This window comes from Athene cunicularia (assembly GCF_003259725.1).
Source record: "Athene cunicularia isolate RWA chromosome 1 unlocalized genomic scaffold, athCun1 chr1_part1, whole genome shotgun sequence".
Classification (NCBI taxonomy): domain Eukaryota; kingdom Metazoa; phylum Chordata; class Aves; order Strigiformes; family Strigidae; genus Athene; species Athene cunicularia.
Genome location: NW_020799091.1, coordinates 124,056,740 through 124,074,113, shown reverse-complemented (window position 1 = coordinate 124,074,113; position 17,374 = coordinate 124,056,740). Strand labels below are relative to the sequence as shown.

General features: G+C 42.3%; 2 protein-coding genes across 5 annotated transcripts in view; one reads left to right on the top strand and one right to left on the bottom strand.

The window, feature by feature from the left end:
• The window catches only part of B4GALT4 (beta-1,4-galactosyltransferase 4), a 32,876-nt gene extending 29,431 nt beyond the window's left edge, over window positions 1–3,445 (top strand). For all 4 annotated transcript variants that reach the window (XM_026855741.1, XM_026855726.1, XM_026855732.1 and 1 more), the window contains 2 exons: window positions 2,133–2,237; window positions 2,660–3,445. In XM_026855741.1, coding sequence (XP_026711542.1) covers window positions 2,133–2,237; window positions 2,660–2,801 — 247 coding nt within the window. In that variant the 3' untranslated portion in view covers window positions 2,802–3,445. The remainder of the gene's footprint in view (window positions 1–2,132; window positions 2,238–2,659) is intronic.
• A 299-nt stretch (window positions 3,446–3,744) lies between these two features.
• B4GALT3 (beta-1,4-galactosyltransferase 3) overlaps window positions 3,745–17,374 on the bottom strand; it is a 16,624-nt gene continuing 2,994 nt past the window's right edge. Inside the window, exons 3-7 of the mRNA XM_026858038.1 lie at window positions 11,167–11,402; window positions 10,082–10,272; window positions 8,846–8,968; window positions 5,968–6,069; window positions 3,745–4,990 (exon numbers count right to left, since the gene is read on the bottom strand). Coding sequence (XP_026713839.1) covers window positions 4,849–4,990; window positions 5,968–6,069; window positions 8,846–8,968; window positions 10,082–10,272; window positions 11,167–11,402 — 794 coding nt within the window. The 3' untranslated portion in view covers window positions 3,745–4,848. The remainder of the gene's footprint in view (window positions 4,991–5,967; window positions 6,070–8,845; window positions 8,969–10,081; window positions 10,273–11,166; window positions 11,403–17,374) is intronic.

The following is a 17,374-nucleotide window of genomic DNA, read 5'->3' as shown; positions in this document are numbered from 1 at the left end:
GTGGTGTTGACTATAGTTAAGATAGTAACTTAAATTTTAGAAAGACTGCATGTTATATGCATATGCCCTTTGCTCTTGTTAAAACTAGTTCTGCAGATGTGTCTGTCAAAGTAAAAGAAACTTGTTAGTTTGAGAGATTTAGTGGGACAAAGAAGTCAACAAAACTTTTATATTGATCTTCTTAGGCCCTTTGCCAAGGAAGAAATCTCTAATCCTGTATTGCTTTAGTGAAGGAAGGCCTGGGGGGAGAACAAACAGAAAAAAAATCATGATCCTGCAAGCTCTGCTGGCAGAGCCTGTGAGTTTGTAACTTAGGTATTACTCCATCTTTTTAAGTGTTTGTCCCTTTCAGTTGTGTAAATGTGAACAGTTTGGGGACATAAAATTCATATCCATGGTGATGTTAAACAGTTATACTGGCTGCAATCAAGTGTGTTAAAGTTAAGAACTTCCAAATGAAAGTTGTTGTCTGTCAGTTCAGCAGATCAGTCAGCTGTATCTCAAGAAATCTAAAAAGTCTAGTGGAGATGTGGATTTTTGTCCCTTCTTAATCACAACTTTTTTCCTCTGTAGCCCTAGCTGGAGACACCAGCTTCTCCTCCGTGACCTCTTGGGAGCTGGTTTTTATAGTAGTAAGGGATGGTTTGGTACCATCTTATTCCCCAGCTTCCTGAGAAGTGTCAGTTAAGTGAACAAAGGTGATTAGTGGTGTTCTTTCAAATGTTGCTGTGAGCAGCAGAGCGCCAGCCATGCAGCAGATCAGCAGGATTTACTGAGGGTCTCTGCAATGTTTGGAGTGGTTGGAATCAAGTATTTCTTTGCAGAAGGGGTTGTTGGGCGTTGGAATGGGCTGCCCAGGGTAGGGGCGGGAGTCCCCATCCCTGGAGGGGTTGAAGAGTCGAGTTGACCCAGTGCTGAGGGATCTGGTGGAGTTGGGAACAGTCAGTGTGAGGTTAATGGTTGGACTGGAGGAGCTTCAGGGTCTTTTCCAACCGAGATCATTCCGTGATTCTTTGAAAAGCGATCCTTCCTTGTGCGTGGTGCCTTGTAACTTTGCAGTTGTTGAGGTAGAAACCAAACCGTATGACCCAGAGCGCACACCACAACTGGGCTCGGCTTGTGCCTTTCCTCCTGGGTGGATCTCCGGCTGAGCTGGTGCAGTGGGTGGTTGTAGGGAGATACTGGTGGCCTTCCTCAGCGGAGACAGCAGATGGCAGCAGCCCCCTCTCTATCTTCAACATCTCAGGCCGGAGTCCTCTTAGGTGCTACTGTTCTGTCTCTGTGGTCAATGTGATGGGCCCATCAGGGGTGCATCGCAAGATTTTTTTTCAGATAGTTTGTTGTATTTGTTTGATAATTTACAACAATTACTGTGACTGCTACAAACAGTCACTGGAAACCTATAAGGGGCTCAGTTTCTTCAAGTCTTGGTTTTCTACTGCACTTTCAGCTGCTGATGTGACTAGCAAAGACTTGGGCTTTTCCTTAATTCCAGTGTCATGAAGTTAATCCTTTCTGCTGACAGCAAAATTGTTGTGTTCCACAGATACATTTAATAAGACCAAAAACTCCAAGTGCCTGATGCCAGACACTTAAGTCCATGCATGGCGCTTACATTTCCTTGAGAACAGTGCCAGAAACACTTTCTTCCATATGAACAAATAAGAACTTTTCAGCTGTCTACCAACTATTAAAAAAGAAAACAAGTGGGTTTTTTTCTTAATTGAAGAACTATCAAGTATAGGGGCTTATTGCAGGAGCTAAGTTGTTGCTACAGCCCTCCCAGGTTAATCCAGGGCAGTAGAAACTATACCAGACAATACCAATTTAAACATACTCTGTCATATAATGTGTGTTTAAAGCTCTCCATGACCTGTACTGTAGTAGCTACCTGCTTCTGTTCAAAAGAAGGGGGTATCTGTCACTCTATTGGATCAGTTCTCCAGAAATGCAACTCTGAGCCCCATTTCTTTGGCAAACTGGGTTTTGGAAGGGATGCAGATGAGTTTCCTATAGTTCTCTGCTTGCTTCCATGGCACCCACAAGAGATGGAAGTCTCCAAATGTTGCTTTTTTTCCTTAAGAGCTTGTCTGTAGGTGATGTCTTGCTCATGGCACTATTGTTTCTTCCAGGGTTGAGATGCAGAAAATGAGAGTGGTGAGGCCATCTGCTGATGTAGCCAGGTACACCATGATCTTCCACAAACGAGACCATGGTAATGAGGAGAATGGAGAGAGGTGAGTCAAGAACAGTGTTCCAGCTTATATTGTCTTGGTATGCAGCTGAGAGACGGACACCTGGGGGCTAAGGTCTTTGCGGTACCCAAAGGCTCTGGGGGACACTGCTGTGACACCACCATTCACAGCTGGCAGCTAGTGTGTACAGGTCTGCCTAGATCTGACAGGGTGATGATGTTCCTTAAACTTACAAAGCTATAATTATGTGGATCTGATTTGAGCACGTGATTTCAGAAATTAAACTAAAGGACACTCTTCCCCATGTCTGATTGTCCATGCTGAGGACAGGAAAAACATGACTTCATGGTCCCAGTAGATACAGACTGGCAGCAGCTCTGCTTCCAAGTTTCCCAGTAGTGGGAAAGAGCTCCAACCTCCTCTCCTTTGCATGTCAGTGAAGATTTTCTCCTCTTTGTCCTCAGGATGAAGCTGCTACGTCAGGTATCTAGAACATGGAAAACAGATGGGCTGAACTCTTGTTCATATAAACTGCTCTCAGTGGAACATAACCCTTTGTATGTCAACATCACAGTGGATTTCAGCATGCAGCCCAAGATCTCATAAGGGTGAGCACCACAGGTTATGGGAAATGGCAACAGGTCTTGGTTCTGGTGGCTGTTCCAGCAGATGATTCCTGGTGCTCTGTGTGAAAGAGGCCTTCAGGAGTGAAAGTTTTTCTTCACAGCATCTGATTGATTGGTTGAGACCTTCCTTTTGTGAGAACTGGAGAGATGGACTGATCCGAGGGACAGGACTCATGTTCTGTGCACTTTCTGTTGGGACATTTGCAAAAGTGTCCTTGTTTGAGCTGGTCCGTAGAAGGACTTGAACTAAGTCCCCTGAGAAAAAATCTGTTCTTGCAACTGTTCCTAAACTTATTTGTTGTAGGGGGAAGGCTGCCTAGCACTGCCAACACTGCTGTGACTTCAAAAGGAACAGGACAGTCTTTTCTCATTAAAAGCACAAGAATTCTTCAACTACAAACTTGCTGAGAAAAGCTATATTTTTTCCATCTGAGGGCTGCTTATGTGTAAGGGAAAGGCAGTAATGGTAATGGGGTAGGAGATGTTGAAAAATCTCTCAATAAATACACTCTGTTGAATTCAAAAGGCTTCTCTTGTCCTGTGTGAGCTCAGCTCTCCCTGCTGTGGGACTGCTTAAATGTCCTGTGGCAAAAGCATCTCAGTTCTGCTGCAGGCTGTGGTGTTCTGGAGAGATCTGGGAGGAAATGCAGTGGCCAACTCAGTCAGATGGAAAGAAATTCCTGTCTGCAGTTTTTTAATGCTTTAGGCTGCACTGTTAGTAGAGTGTGCATTTGTATTCATTATTATTTTTGATTCTTGTTTTAGAAGACTGGTAAAAGTCTGTGGATAACTAACTGTTCTACTGTGTTACAGGATTTCTGCTAAAATCTTGATTAGAGCACTTTCCTTATTGCATTATACCTAACTGTCTGTACACCCACTCGCTGGACACAGATCCCTTTCAGGTAGATGTAAAGCCAGGCTTGGGAGAGTCTTTTAGGACACAATGTGTTAAGAATTACATGACAAAAAGTAACTTCTGCTTACTGTAATATTGAAGAATGAATCTCTGGCTGGTTGACTTATTATTCCAACTGTAGAGAAGACAAACTTTAAGTTCTGAGGTGTTAGTGGGATAGATGCAGCTCTTCAGTGAACAGGGGATTTTCATATCTACAAGTAACAAGCAAAAATACCCTATGTCATGCTGACAAAACAACGACCTGGTAGGCAGTGCTACTGCCTGCCTTACAGAGAAGGGGCAAGGGCTTGGGCAGGCACTGTCAGCCTCAGTTAGGTAAGCACAAATGCATTCCTGCCAGGGTCACAGCTATACTAAGGAGAAAAACTAGTATTTACCTCCTCAGAAGTATTTTCTGTTGAAGATGGATCAACCTTGAGGGCTAATTAATGTTTGAACAACAGCTGAAATTAATTTCCCTACTCTGAGCAGGTTAGGTCAGGTGACAGCTGCAGGTCTCAGCCTGAACTACTTAGAGCTACACTAGAAACATTTAAGCACTGATGGTTTGCACCAGAAAAAAAACAAGGGCTTAAGCTCTGGTTTTCTCTAGTTTCAGGGCGACTTTCTCCTTTATTAGGCTTAATAGATATTCTAGAAAATCTTAACCCAAACATGTAACTCAATTTATTGTACTCAAATTCACAAAAGGTATTTACAGAACTATAGCAGGCTTCAACACTTCCTCAAAATACAGCACTTGAGGCCTGTCTGACAGAATGGCTTGTATCCTGATTTAACACTTTAGTACAAAAGCAGGCCAGAGCTATCCAGCTGTGGAACAAAGGTTCCAGAAGATTTGAGTCAGCTTACAAGGAGACCTTGATCCTCAAGGCCTGAGGGCTGGGTCTGGCTCAGTAGTTAGTTCTACAGTAAGACACAGATTATTTCTTAGCCATCATATGCTGTTCCTGAAGCCTTTTCTTCTAAGTCCTAAACAGAAGTGAAATGCATGGAAGACAGAAGGTTTCGTCTCAGGTGGTGCAGACCCCACAACAGGAGGTAGAGGCTGAATGCCCGTGTGCGTGCTGCCATCAGCCCAAACTCTGCTTTTGTCTTCATTCTCTTAAGAAAATGGAGGAACATATCCAATGTCCACAGTGATGTTGGTATAAAGGGGATGCTTTGTCCTGGAAAGGAGCTTGAATTCTAATGAATTCATTCCATCATCTTTCCATGTTTTCCTGGTGTTGTGGCGGGAAGGGGGCCTGAAGAAGGAAGAATACCTGTGGTTAGATAAAAGAACAGAAGTGATGTTTGCAGCTGAAACTGCAGAAGAAACAGTCTTCCCAAGAAAGCTGCTCGTGGGAAAGCCCCAAGGAAATTCTTCACATTACTAGACTAGAGAAAGGTGGCATTTTATAAGCCTAAACAGATTACAATAAATTTGTGCTGAGTATTCTAATCAAGAAGGACAGTTTTGACTGCAACCTCATCAGACAGGGAGGCCAGGCAGGTAGCAACTACAGCCTGTAAAAAAAAAAACCCAACTAAAAAAAACCCCAAGAAACTGGCAGCAGCTTCGACCTGGGGGTGCACCACAGAGGTTTGCAGCGGTGCTGTACAGGCTGCTGGAGGGAGTTTTTAAGATAGAGTTATGGAAACAGGAGTTTTGAGATGATAGAGGGAAGGCTGCACTGTTGGTATGAGAGGCCTTCACCACACCTAACCTCACACCCTCCTCCAGCTCTTTTATGTAAAACTGCCTCTTTGCTAAGGTCTCTCATAGCACCTTCCTCAGGTTTTCAAACTGGAATACTGCTTTTCAATATTTCAGTGGCATGCTGTAAATCCACACGGATTGAAGAGCAAGCTTCTATTATAGGGAAGCTGTTACAAACTGCCTCTTCAAACTGAACTCTCCCTATTTACAAGGCAGGCAGTGTTGTTTTTTTTTTTATCCCCTGAATAATTTGATGCTCAAATCTGAAACGTGTTAGCTTCCTAGCTGGCACATGTCCCTAACAGTAGGAAATGAGAAGAAACCCTTCAAATGCAGAGAGGAGCAGAATGATTCAGTTGAAACTGACTGGGAGCCTTCTTTAAATAGCCACATTAAAGCAGAAAAGCAGGCAGCAGCATCAGGTATACTTTCTGCCTGTTCTGAGGAAGGTGATGGTAACAGTCAACCTGCCCCAAGGCTGAGTAGCCTCCTCACTGCCCCCCTGCCTGGCCCCACAGTTACCTCCTCCAAGGCTCTTGGGTCTCCTCTCCACTGTAGTCCATCACTTTGTAGCGTCCAAGGTGAGGTGATGTCCGGACTATTTTCATTCCTGCTAACTGAATCCTTTAAAACAACAAAGAAAATATCTGCTTAGGCATAAAGATGACATTTATAAGATTAGTTATAGGGAAGTTCAAAGTTGGAGATGATTTTCAACGCTTAATGCAATCAAAGCAAAATGCAGAAGCTGAAGGGAGCAGCTACTAGAGAAGATAACAGTGGCACATTATCTTCTCTAGTAGGTTCTAACCAGGCTTGGGCTCAAAAGCTCCCAGCTGCAGCACGCTTTGTACCCTGTCAAAGAGGATTATAGCAAGCAGGGAATGAACAACAGCATACAGAACATTCCAGAGCCATTCCTGTGAATCTGACAGACATTATTTTCACTTCCTTGTAAGAACAGAGCTTTTACCCCCTAGAGGTCCATCACCTAAACTTAAAAAAAACCCAAAACAAATTAAACACAGTTTCTGACAGGAAGCCAGTCTAGAGTTTCAGATCCAGATTAAGCCTCCCTGTTCTTTGAGAAATGCCATTCGTTCCCAGGGCCTGATTAGAGGACTGGCTTCATAACAGGTTAGTGATAAACATGGGCACCAGACAAACAAATGTGAGCTGCTCACTGCAGGACAGTTAGATAAAAAATAAACAGGCTCAGAATTCCAGAACAGAGCGCTTAAAACCAGCTTTTTGGGTGACTTTCAGGCAACATGTTGCTGATGGCAGCTATGTTAGTTTAGCAATAAAGAGCGCCTGTAATAGTGCTAGGGCTAGCAAACCTCTTGTTATCACAGGGCAGCTCTTACACAGAGAAAATTCCTGTGAACATAAGAGTGAACGTTTGCTCGGTTGAGGTTATCTAACTGGCATGTTTGCAACATCTGATTGCCTTCCGTTGAGATCGGGTACGGCAGCAAGCTGACACAGGCATGTTATAAAGCTGAAAGAGGCTACAGAACTGAAAATACTTGTTAGTCTAGAGCCATCAAATGATTATAACACTTCGTTGACAGTATGACACACTTATGATTTCAGAGTTGAAGACAAGGTTTCTTTTTTCTGATTATTGCACATTTAATCAAAAAGACAAGAAAAAACAACACTATAACTAGCTTTACTGGTACAGTTTTTATACTGAAAGGTTGTTTCATATTATGGTTTTAGTTTAATACATTCATTTACTGCTAAGAACCACCCAACAGACTTTCCTGTAGTTGGTAATGTTAACATTTTAAGTGGTTCCAATTAGCGTAGGGTTTTCTTCTAATAAAAGGTAGATCCTGGTGTTTGTTAGGACTAATAATATAGACTACTTGAGTCTGCCAACTATAAGCAGCAGCCAGAATGCTTTTTCATTAACTCTGCTTTAATAAGCAATATCCCAACAAAAAAATCTTTACCCTGTTTTAACATTTTGACATCCAATTTCAAATACCAATTAATTTTGTTGCTACATGGAAGAAGTGCTTGAGCACTTTCTAAAATCCAAATCCCAGTAGACGCATCAAGCTAGCCACTGAAAACCAGCCAGCTCATTCCTAACTTCTGCAGGCTGAGACTTCAGTGCGTGAATAAATTACAGGCACTGTCCACAGTCTCCATGGACCTATGGGCCAGAACATTGCTAATTGTTAGCATAATTTTTCAGAGAAACAACATATGATTTACTTCCTTCAAGAAAGGGCTATTTTGGGATCTACATAACCTCCTTGCCTTAAGAGATTTCTGTTAAAAGAAGTGCACTCCTTGGCATGACTCTGCCACTGGTACTGAAAACCACATTAGTTGCCTAAGCTGTACTAAGAACAGATGAATAGACCCAGCATTGTAGTGTTTGATGTAAAGGTCTATTTTCCTGGCATTCCATTCCTTTAGTAAATGCTCAGTCTCTAAACAATCCTCCACCCTTTTAGTTAGCTTTCTCTGAAAGGAAAAGGAAGAATTCTGTGTTAGACGATCTGATTTTCAATTCCCAGAAGAATACTGCTTTGTAAAATCTCCTCTAGTTCTCAGACAGAACATTCCACCGAAACTGTGTAACTTATCACACCGTGAAAGTCTAAAACAGACACAAGGCCTTCATTGTCACTTTAGTTTTATAAACTGCCCATGAGCAGGACATTGAATTCATCAGTGCAGGATGATGAAGGTGCACAGTGCAACTACAGAGCTGAATAAAGAAGCTACCGCCATGATTTTGTACTTGAAGAATTTACATTAGGCAGAGTACCTGGAACTAAACTCATTGTATTCAGGTCTGTAGCATGGTGCTGCCATGGCAACTAAAGTACAAGAGAAAAAACATCAGATCTTGCTGTCACTGACTCACAGTTATGCACGAGCTTCTCCATCACCCAGCACTGAAGACAGAAGTTAGAATGTCTTGTGTTCCCTAATTCCGAGTATTGGTGATGAGGTGGCATAACTTAAATTCCCAACTGTCTGAGATTCACTAAGTACCTCCTTGGCTTTCTTATTCGTCAGGCTTGCAGATTCCTTCCTTCCCTCGGGGCTGCTAATCTCAATGGAGTCACTTGTCAACTACTGTTGGTGATAACCCCTTGGACTAACTCCAGAGCGACTGAGGGCACAGGGATGTGAAGTAACATTCTGCCTTCTGAAGTCTGAGGAAAGCTTTGTCCTTCCAGCACACAGTGACTGGATTCACAGATTCTGAGCATCTTTTGACATTAACCACACCCAATGTCAAAAGCATTTTGGATTATAATGATACTGCAAGCCTGTTAGGGAACGACATCTTAGATCCTTCCTTAGCGTAGTGCTACATGTTTCACTAGCCAGCCTGGTTCTATTTTAAGCCTGTCTTGTGCATTGGTACCTTGTAGCAATGTCATCATTTTCACCACCACTGCCCCAGTACGTGTTTGGAAACCCATTCATCTTCATGTAATGTTCTGGAGTCAGAGCAGATACACCCCCAAAAAAGGACTTATAAGGCAGACTAAAAGAAAAAAAAAAACAAAACACAAAAGCATCAATATTAGAGGCTAATACCAGTCCTCCACAAGCTAACAATGTGATCCAAGTCACACATATATTAATTGCATACCTTATAGACACTTTCATTACAATGCCAAAACCCAAAATAGCAAAACCAGTGTAACTCCTATCATGTTCCATCCCCTGCATCGTTTCCCTGCCCTTCACTCCAGCAGACCAAAGTGAAACCAGTTTTGAACTTCACATCCTTGAGTCAGTTCAAAATATTTGCATCCTATCACACTTCTTCCACGTGATCCAGTAATTCCCAACTCTATACTTTCTTTCTGGAAGGAAAGGCAAACAGAAATCTGCCAGTCATGTGCCAAGCTGAACTAACAGCAGAATAGGGAACTGTTCAGGATTGCACATGTAGGTGTCGTGGTTTAACCCCAGCCAGCAACTAAGCTCCCCGCAGCTGCTCGCTCCTCCTCCCTGCCAGTGGGATGGGGAGGAGAATTGGAAAAAAAAGTAAAACTCACAGGTTGATATAAGTGATATTTTATATTTTAATTATTAAACATTATAATTGTAATGAAAAGGAATATAACAAAGAGAGAAATAAAACCCAGGAAAGGAAAAATGTTGCACAGTGCAGTTGCTCACCACTTGCTGACCGATGCCTGAGCAGCGACCCGCCCCTCCTGGCCAGCTCCCCCTAGTTTATATCCTGAGTATGATGTTCTGTGGTATGGAACTTTGGCTAGTTCGGGTCAGCTGTCCTGGCCATGCTCCCTCCCAGCTTCGTGTGCACCTGCTCGTTGGCAGAGCACAGGAAACTGAAAAATCCTTGACTTATGGCAACAACTCAAATATGAGTGTGTTATCAACGTTATTCTCACACGGAATCCAAAGCACAGCACTGTACCAGCTACTAGGAAGAAAATTAACTCTATCCCAGCTGAAACCAGGGCAATAGGTCAAGAATACCCTTTCCTGGGGAAGTCACTACTGCAAAACTAACAAACAGTAAAACCTTGTAAAGGTTGTATCTTTTACTGTCCCCATTTCTATTTTCTGTGCAGAAACGGAGCCAGCTAGAATACATATATTCAGAGCAAATAGAGGCACTTACATGTACTGAAACTTATCCATGGCACTAGCCATGTGCTTGGGATAGTATTCATCGCAAACATAGAGATTATAATCATTCTCAGGTACTAGGTCCACATCGTGCAGGAGAAGGCAGTCCCAGTCTTCATCCTTCAGGGCTTCCCGGACACCAACATTAAGCAGCTTTGCTCGGTTAAATGTACCGTTCCCCACCTGGAAAAGAAAACCAAACGTTTCTTCACCAGAACAACAAGGAGGACAACTCAGTTAAACCTTATGTTAGTAAAAAAGCCTTATTCAGTTGAATGACATTGCAATGAATCAGGACTGGCTGCAAATTTCATGCTCCAGACTGAAAATTTCACCCATTCTCTTCACAATACTCTCAGCAACTGTAAGCTTTGGTGTGTCAGGGGTGTATACTGTGGGCACCTGAAGGCAGCTGACTTTTAAGAGACCAGTGAGTCAATCCTCAGGTATACAGCTGCACATCAACACTTCTGCCCGGACTACTGCTTATTAAGGCTTAAAAATGAGACAAAAGCTCTTGGTCAAATAAAAAAAATCTGCTTCTCCCCCCAGCTAACAATCATTTTTAATTAATGAATCCAAAACCTGCTCACTCACCACTGATTTTTTGCCACACCATGTCAGTTAAAAATGGCTGTTTGACCTGCACAGGCTGCCCCACAGCAGGGCTGAGCCAGATGTTTTTATTTGATACAGACTAAAACTACCCAACTTCACTTTTGCATTTAGTCTCAACAGTTGTGCTCAGTAGCCACTCTGACAAGCTACAAGCCAACCACCTTCAACTCCTGAACAGCTGAAAATACAAGTTACCACTTAATGACAACTTTGTGCCTCTAAAGGGGGGAAAAAAAAAAAAAGCCATAACCAATCAATAAAAGACTGACAATCTCCACAACTGGTATGGTATTTCAATCATTAGCAGCCATGGAGACGGGCCAGCATATAACTGACCTACTCTTGACCCACACATCAAATGGTATTTCCACATTCAAAGATTCACATTTCTTGTTCAGAACCTAAACCTTAACTGGGAAAGCTCAGCTACACCACCAGGCGCATCTGATTTCAATTTACCTGCTGAATCAAGTAGATACTGTAACTGAGCTGCTGGCGCTGCAAGAAAGGGTGAATATAGTAGAGAAGATGGTGAAGGTACTTCTCCTGGTTCCTGTAGGCTACAAGGATGGCTGATTTGTAGCGGGCCAAGCAGTGAGGTGGCCTGTAGCGGCCACCGGCCTGAACAAAAGGATTTTTTTTGATGATCATTCTTTCACTAGGGAGCACCCTGAAGGTGATGGTTAATGGACCAACTGTAAGGAGAGACAGGAAAAAGGAAAAAAAAAAAAAAAAGATCAGTGATGTTTCTTAGCCTTCACAGAATCATTCGGGTTGGAAAAGCCCCTTGGGATCATCGAGTCCAACCATCAGCCCTACTCTACAAAGTTCTCCCCTACACCACATCCCCCAGCATCTCATCCAAACGACTCTTAAACACACCCAGGGATGGGGACTCCACCCCCTCCCTGGGCAGCCTGTTCCACTTTCTGACCACTCTTTCTGTGAAAGATGTTTTTCTTAATGTCCAGTCTGAACCTCCTCTGTTGCAGTTTAAAGCCGTTCCCTCTTGTTCTGTCACTAATCCCCTGTGAGAAGAGACCAGCACCAGCCTCTCTACAGTGTCCTTTCAGGGAGCTGTAGAGAGTGATGAGGTCTGCCCTCAGCCTTCTCCTCCTCACACTGGACAGTCCCAGGTCCTTCAATGGCTCCTCACAGGATTTATTCTCCAGGCCCTTCACCAGCTTTGTTGCCCTCTTCTGCACTTGCTCCAGCCCCTCGAGATCTCTCTCATATTGAGGTGCCCAAAACTGGACACAACACTCCAGGTGTGGCCTCCCCAGTGCAGAGCACAGGGGGACTGTCACCTCCCTACTTCTGCTGGTCACACTACTGCTGATACAAGCCAGGATGCCGTTGGCTTTCTTGGCCACCCAGGCACACTGCTGGCTCCTGTTCAGCTGCTTGTCAATGAGAACCCCCAGATCCTTCTCCCCCAGACAGCTCCAGCCACTCCTCCCCAAGCCTGTAGCCATGCAGGGGGTTGTTGTGGCCCAAGTGCAGGACCTGGCACTTGGCCTTGTTGAAGCTCATCCCGTTAACAGAGGCCACCGATCCAATCTATCCAGGTCGCTGTAGAGCCTCCCTGTCCTCATGCAGACTAACACTCCCGCTTCCCTTGGTGTCATCTGCAACTCACTGATGATACATTCTAGGTCCTTATCAAAATCATCTGTAAAGATGTTGAACAGAAATGGTCCCAATACCGAGCCCTGAGGTCACCACTTGTGACCAGCTGCCAGCTAGATTTAGCTCCACTGACCACCACCCCCTGGGACCATTCATCCAGCCAGTGCTTGACCCAGCAGACTGTATGCTCACCCAGGCCATGAGCAGCCAGTTTTTCTATGAGAAACATCATTCAAACTTCCTAGATCAGTGACATATGTTTAGCCCTGACGACACCAGCCCTACCACGGAACAGTTAACAGCGCCGCGCAGATGTGCCCACACAATGAATTCCTCCAGTGCGTCTGGCACCTCCCACAGCGAGGGCACAGGGTGCGGGCTCAGCATCAGGACAGCAGGTGACCTGCCAGGGGCATCCTGAGTCCCAGCATGGCCGGCAAGTCTCACCGGGCTCCTGCACAGCTCGCTTCTTCCCTACTGCACAAGGAAACGTTCTGTCTTGTGCTGCTTAGGTGGGATCCTTGAACAAATGTATTCACTGCAAGAATAGCGTCAAAAATTAATCAAGATGAACAGACATACCTGCTTTTGCTACTCATATCAAAAGAGTCTCTAAGCCTCCCTTCAGAGGAGATTTGAGGACAAAGACAATCAAAAGGATATTCAGCAGGTTGGGCGAGAAATAGTTTAAAATCTGGATGAATACAAACACTGTAGGAAATGTTAGCTTTAACTTAAAAATAAGTTTCAAGTTCAATTTGATGTAATAATCACATGTCACAAGGGCTATATTTGCTATATTATTTAATTATATATCCTGTGATAAGCAGGCAGTACTTTTTGGGAGAAGAGGATGACAGAACTGAGAAGGAAAAATAGAGATGTCACATTTTTCAGGAACGGGCACAGGGCAGCAAAAGAAACTACATATGATAGTTCCTCTACTCAGCACCTCAATTTTAAATGGATATGTTCAACAGTTTTTACCTAATTAAAAAAAAAATCTGCATTTTTATATCAATTCTTCCCAATCTTCAGGTGGAAAAAAGCTTGACAAGTCACAAGTAAGAAAGAATATAAAGTGTCAATCACCATTTTAATACAAGTCTCATTGTTACAATAAGAATAAATAAATTTTACAATTCTTCAAATGCCCGTCCTTCTGGGTAGTGAGAGAAGGTTCTAGAACTAGCAAAAGAGTTAAATTTATACACAAATCAGTGTGTCTTAATCGTTTCCAACCACTATCAACTTCTAAAAAAAAGCACAAATGCAAAGCAAGATTTTAAAAAAATCTATTACTTAAATGAACTAGGAAGAAGCCTTCACCTAAATCTCAGTTAAAAGCTGTGATTCAAATGACAGCTTTAAGTAGAACCAACAATTCTCTGCAGGCCATGCTACCCAAAGACAACTTGTTTTTTTTTTCCCCCCACCAGAAGCCAGTGAGGCAAGTTCCGGGTTTTTGTTTCGTTTTCTAAATAGCTTTAAATAACATTTGGTTTTCCTTCCAAGCTCATAGTTAATTCTACGGCTATCTTAAAGCAAGTTTTCAGTATCTTGTAAGTCAAGACTCCCTCTTGAACCTCTGAAATAAATTATTCCCTCAAAAAAACTTCTGGTAATGAAACCTGAGAGAAAGAGCATATATTTAGGCCGGGTGTTTAGTAGCTTTCCTTTGAGTAGGGAAAGGCCTGGGTGTGTCTTAAGCATTTAAGCAGGTGAGTCCAGTAGATACTGCTTCCAGCCTCTGCTACAAGTCTCTGCTACAATTCTAATGAAAAAAATTGAGCCTGGATTCACCCACATCCTGTTTAACCAACACAGAAGGAAGCAATATCTCTCCACTGGCTTTTGGGGTTCTTCCTCAACATAATGGCATTTCCTGAAGGTCAGTCTTAACAGCTACTCATCTCATTCCTCACATTGTCAACAAGGTCTAGCCACTGTGAATCCCATTTCATGGTTTGTTTTTGTTGGCTGGTTGGGTTTTGTTTGTTTGCTTTGAAAAGGAAAACCTGAATTTTGCTTGTCACCAAGATCTTGCAATAGTTGACTCAACTATCACTTTTCAGTCCTTCCCTAAGTATCTCAAATGCAGGGGGAATTTGATTTTGACTGCATCACCCTCAGTAGGAAACTGGAGTATGTTGCCATACCTGAAACGGAAGAGTAGTTCTTCAAAGAATCATGCTGTGGGCCCATGAATCTACGTCACATTTACAGTTAAGATTTTATGAAGTTACTACCCACTTCTACGTAGACGGTTTCCTTTTCTGCCTTTAAGACCACCACATTACAATCCAATGTTGTTTTTAACCTGTAGCTTATGTTTCTTTTAAGATTTATGAACTCCCTGATTATCAGATCTCTTAACTAAATCACCATTAACCACTGATTTGATGACAACTAGAGTATGCTAAAGAAATGTTATATTCAGACTGGATTTCAACTGCAAATCATTGCTCCAAGGAGAATATAAGAACGGGAATTAATCTCTTCGGTTCTCCCACAAAGGCAGAGTTTTATTTTCTATAATACAATCAGGGCTCTTTGTATTGCAGACTAAGATTCTGTAGCAATAATCCTTAAATTCAAAAAAATCAAATCTAAATTTGGACATAAGGCTATGAGAAAGATAATGTGCAGTAGTTTCACTCCTGTCACCTCCCTCCATACCCAAGTATATGATTCATGATGGTAATACCTGCATTTTTCAGGTTTTTCAAGATGTCATGTTCTCCCAAGCTGCCTGGCTCCCTACATCAAACAATTCAGCTTGGAAACTCAATCGAGTACATGCCAAGGAAACAGAGAAAAGGTTAGTCTGACTTATATCCGAAAAGCCTCTGGCTGCCCTATACATCTTGGCTACAACCTAAATTCTGGCTCTCAGGTCTCCTTCCTGCCCAACTAACCAAAGGCTAATGCACTGTAATCCAATTAAATCCCAAATATGAACAGAGCTGTTGCAGGCCAAATAGGGAAAAATAAAACTGCTAGAGCACAGCTTTGGGAAAGGAGGAAAAACCCAAGTTAGACATGCTAGAAAGCACAGGATCCCAATTCAGACAAACTACAGAATCGACACCCCAATGTGTCCAAGCAATTTCTCCATAGCCTGGTTCCTAAACCCCTTCTGTGCCTGTACCATCACACAGAGGGTGTTTAATTAATATAAAACTGTAGTGTGTAAAGTTAAAACTCACAATTCCCCGTCTGTATTGTTAGCTGGTGCCAGTGACAGCATACTCCCTGCTTGCTTTACTTTCTAGGCAACACATGTGACTATCAGGGGGATCTATTTATTTTGACCAGATCTATCCCATTTTAAGAAACTACGTAACTTCTAAACTCCTTGCTATACATTTAGAGTTAGCAGCTATAATTACTGAGTTCAACCAGAATAAGCAGAACTTACACAAGCTAAACAAATGGGAACAGCAGCATGGATGAATACCTCACCAAGAAAGTGCAGCACCACGTTACATTAACAGAGCTGTATTTATATCATTCTACCACTGTTTGAATGAAAGGGAAAAAAAAAAAAAAAAAAAAAAAAAGAGCAGACCAACAGCCCTAATTTAAGCACCGGTTTCTAATGACAGAATACAAAGCTGCCTTAACTGCAGCTGAAAATAGATCTCAGCATTACCACATTTTTACTTCTCTTTAAATCTAAGTGAAGAAACTCTAGACCATCCCTTAGGAAATGCAGCAGGAGCTACTCATTACCACAACTGATGGTCACAGTCAGGAAAAGGTTATGAGAAATGGGAAGTGAAAGGGAGTAACTACTGTAAGAAGGGCTTGGAAAAAAAATTCTTCCATAGCATGAGCAAATAATAAACAGCACAATCACAGGGAGAACTTTCAACTATTAAAGTCCTCAAAGGCCAAACAATGTACCTCTTAAAAATAAAAATCTGAGTCTTCTAGCATCAAGCTTCTTCCTGATAAGAAGAGATGATCCAAAACAACACATCTTGCATCCAATGTGAGAAAGTCAGATTTTGAATTTAAATGCTACTTCATTAAGTTTGAATAAGTACAACTCTAGTATATCAATACTTTGCTTTTTCAAAAGAACCCCAAAACACAGGAGGAGGAAACAGACAACTGGGTATTTGTGTAGTAAGTTTAACCTTAAAAGGGAACTTGACTAATTATTCTCAATGTTAATGAAGATACTGAATATCTAGTACAACGCTTTTCAAGTTGCTAGTCACAAAAGGTTCAATGGACACCACTAAGTGTTAAAAAAGTAATATTGGTCAGCAAGAGTCTAGTTCCTCTAAGGCAGAGCCATTTAGCAATGAGACTTCAATTCTTACTCCACAGCCCTGGAAGAACCAAGATGCTGTAGATTCAGGAGGCAGGAATAAGATAAGCCTCAAGCTGACCTTACATTCAGTTATCAAAATGATCTACTATATACAGAAGTGGAAAAAGTGCTGCACTTCATAAAAGCCCTGATGCAGAAGCCATTTAAGTCATTTGGCATTCTTCCAGTTACTTTAACACACTTTGGAGTGGACACAGCGACTTATTACCAGCTCTGAACTGGATCCTCAAGAATTGATTTGAAATCTCATTTAATAGAGTTTATGAAATTAGTATTAAAAGGCATCATCCCCTCTGATGTAACGCTTCCAAGAAAGATTAGTCCCATGAGAGAAGATAACAACCAATCAAGACATTTATGAAGTATTTATATGACTATTCATATGTACCCATCACATACAGAACAAAGGGCAACTATTTTGCAGCACACATTTCTCGGGTAAAAAAAAAAAACCCAAACCACCCAGAAAAGGCTGGCATATAGTAATACCAGAAGGAATACTGACTTCTTGTACTCAAAGGGAAATATCACTGAGTAAAAATTAAGTTGTAGCACTCATTTTTCTGAAGCTGAATCGGTATCAATGCTCCAAATGATCCCTGTTTCACACCAATAATGCTTCATATGCTCAACTCTAATTTTTTTATGCAGCAAAACTTCCACAAATACTTCACCTCTTCCCCCCCCCCCCCC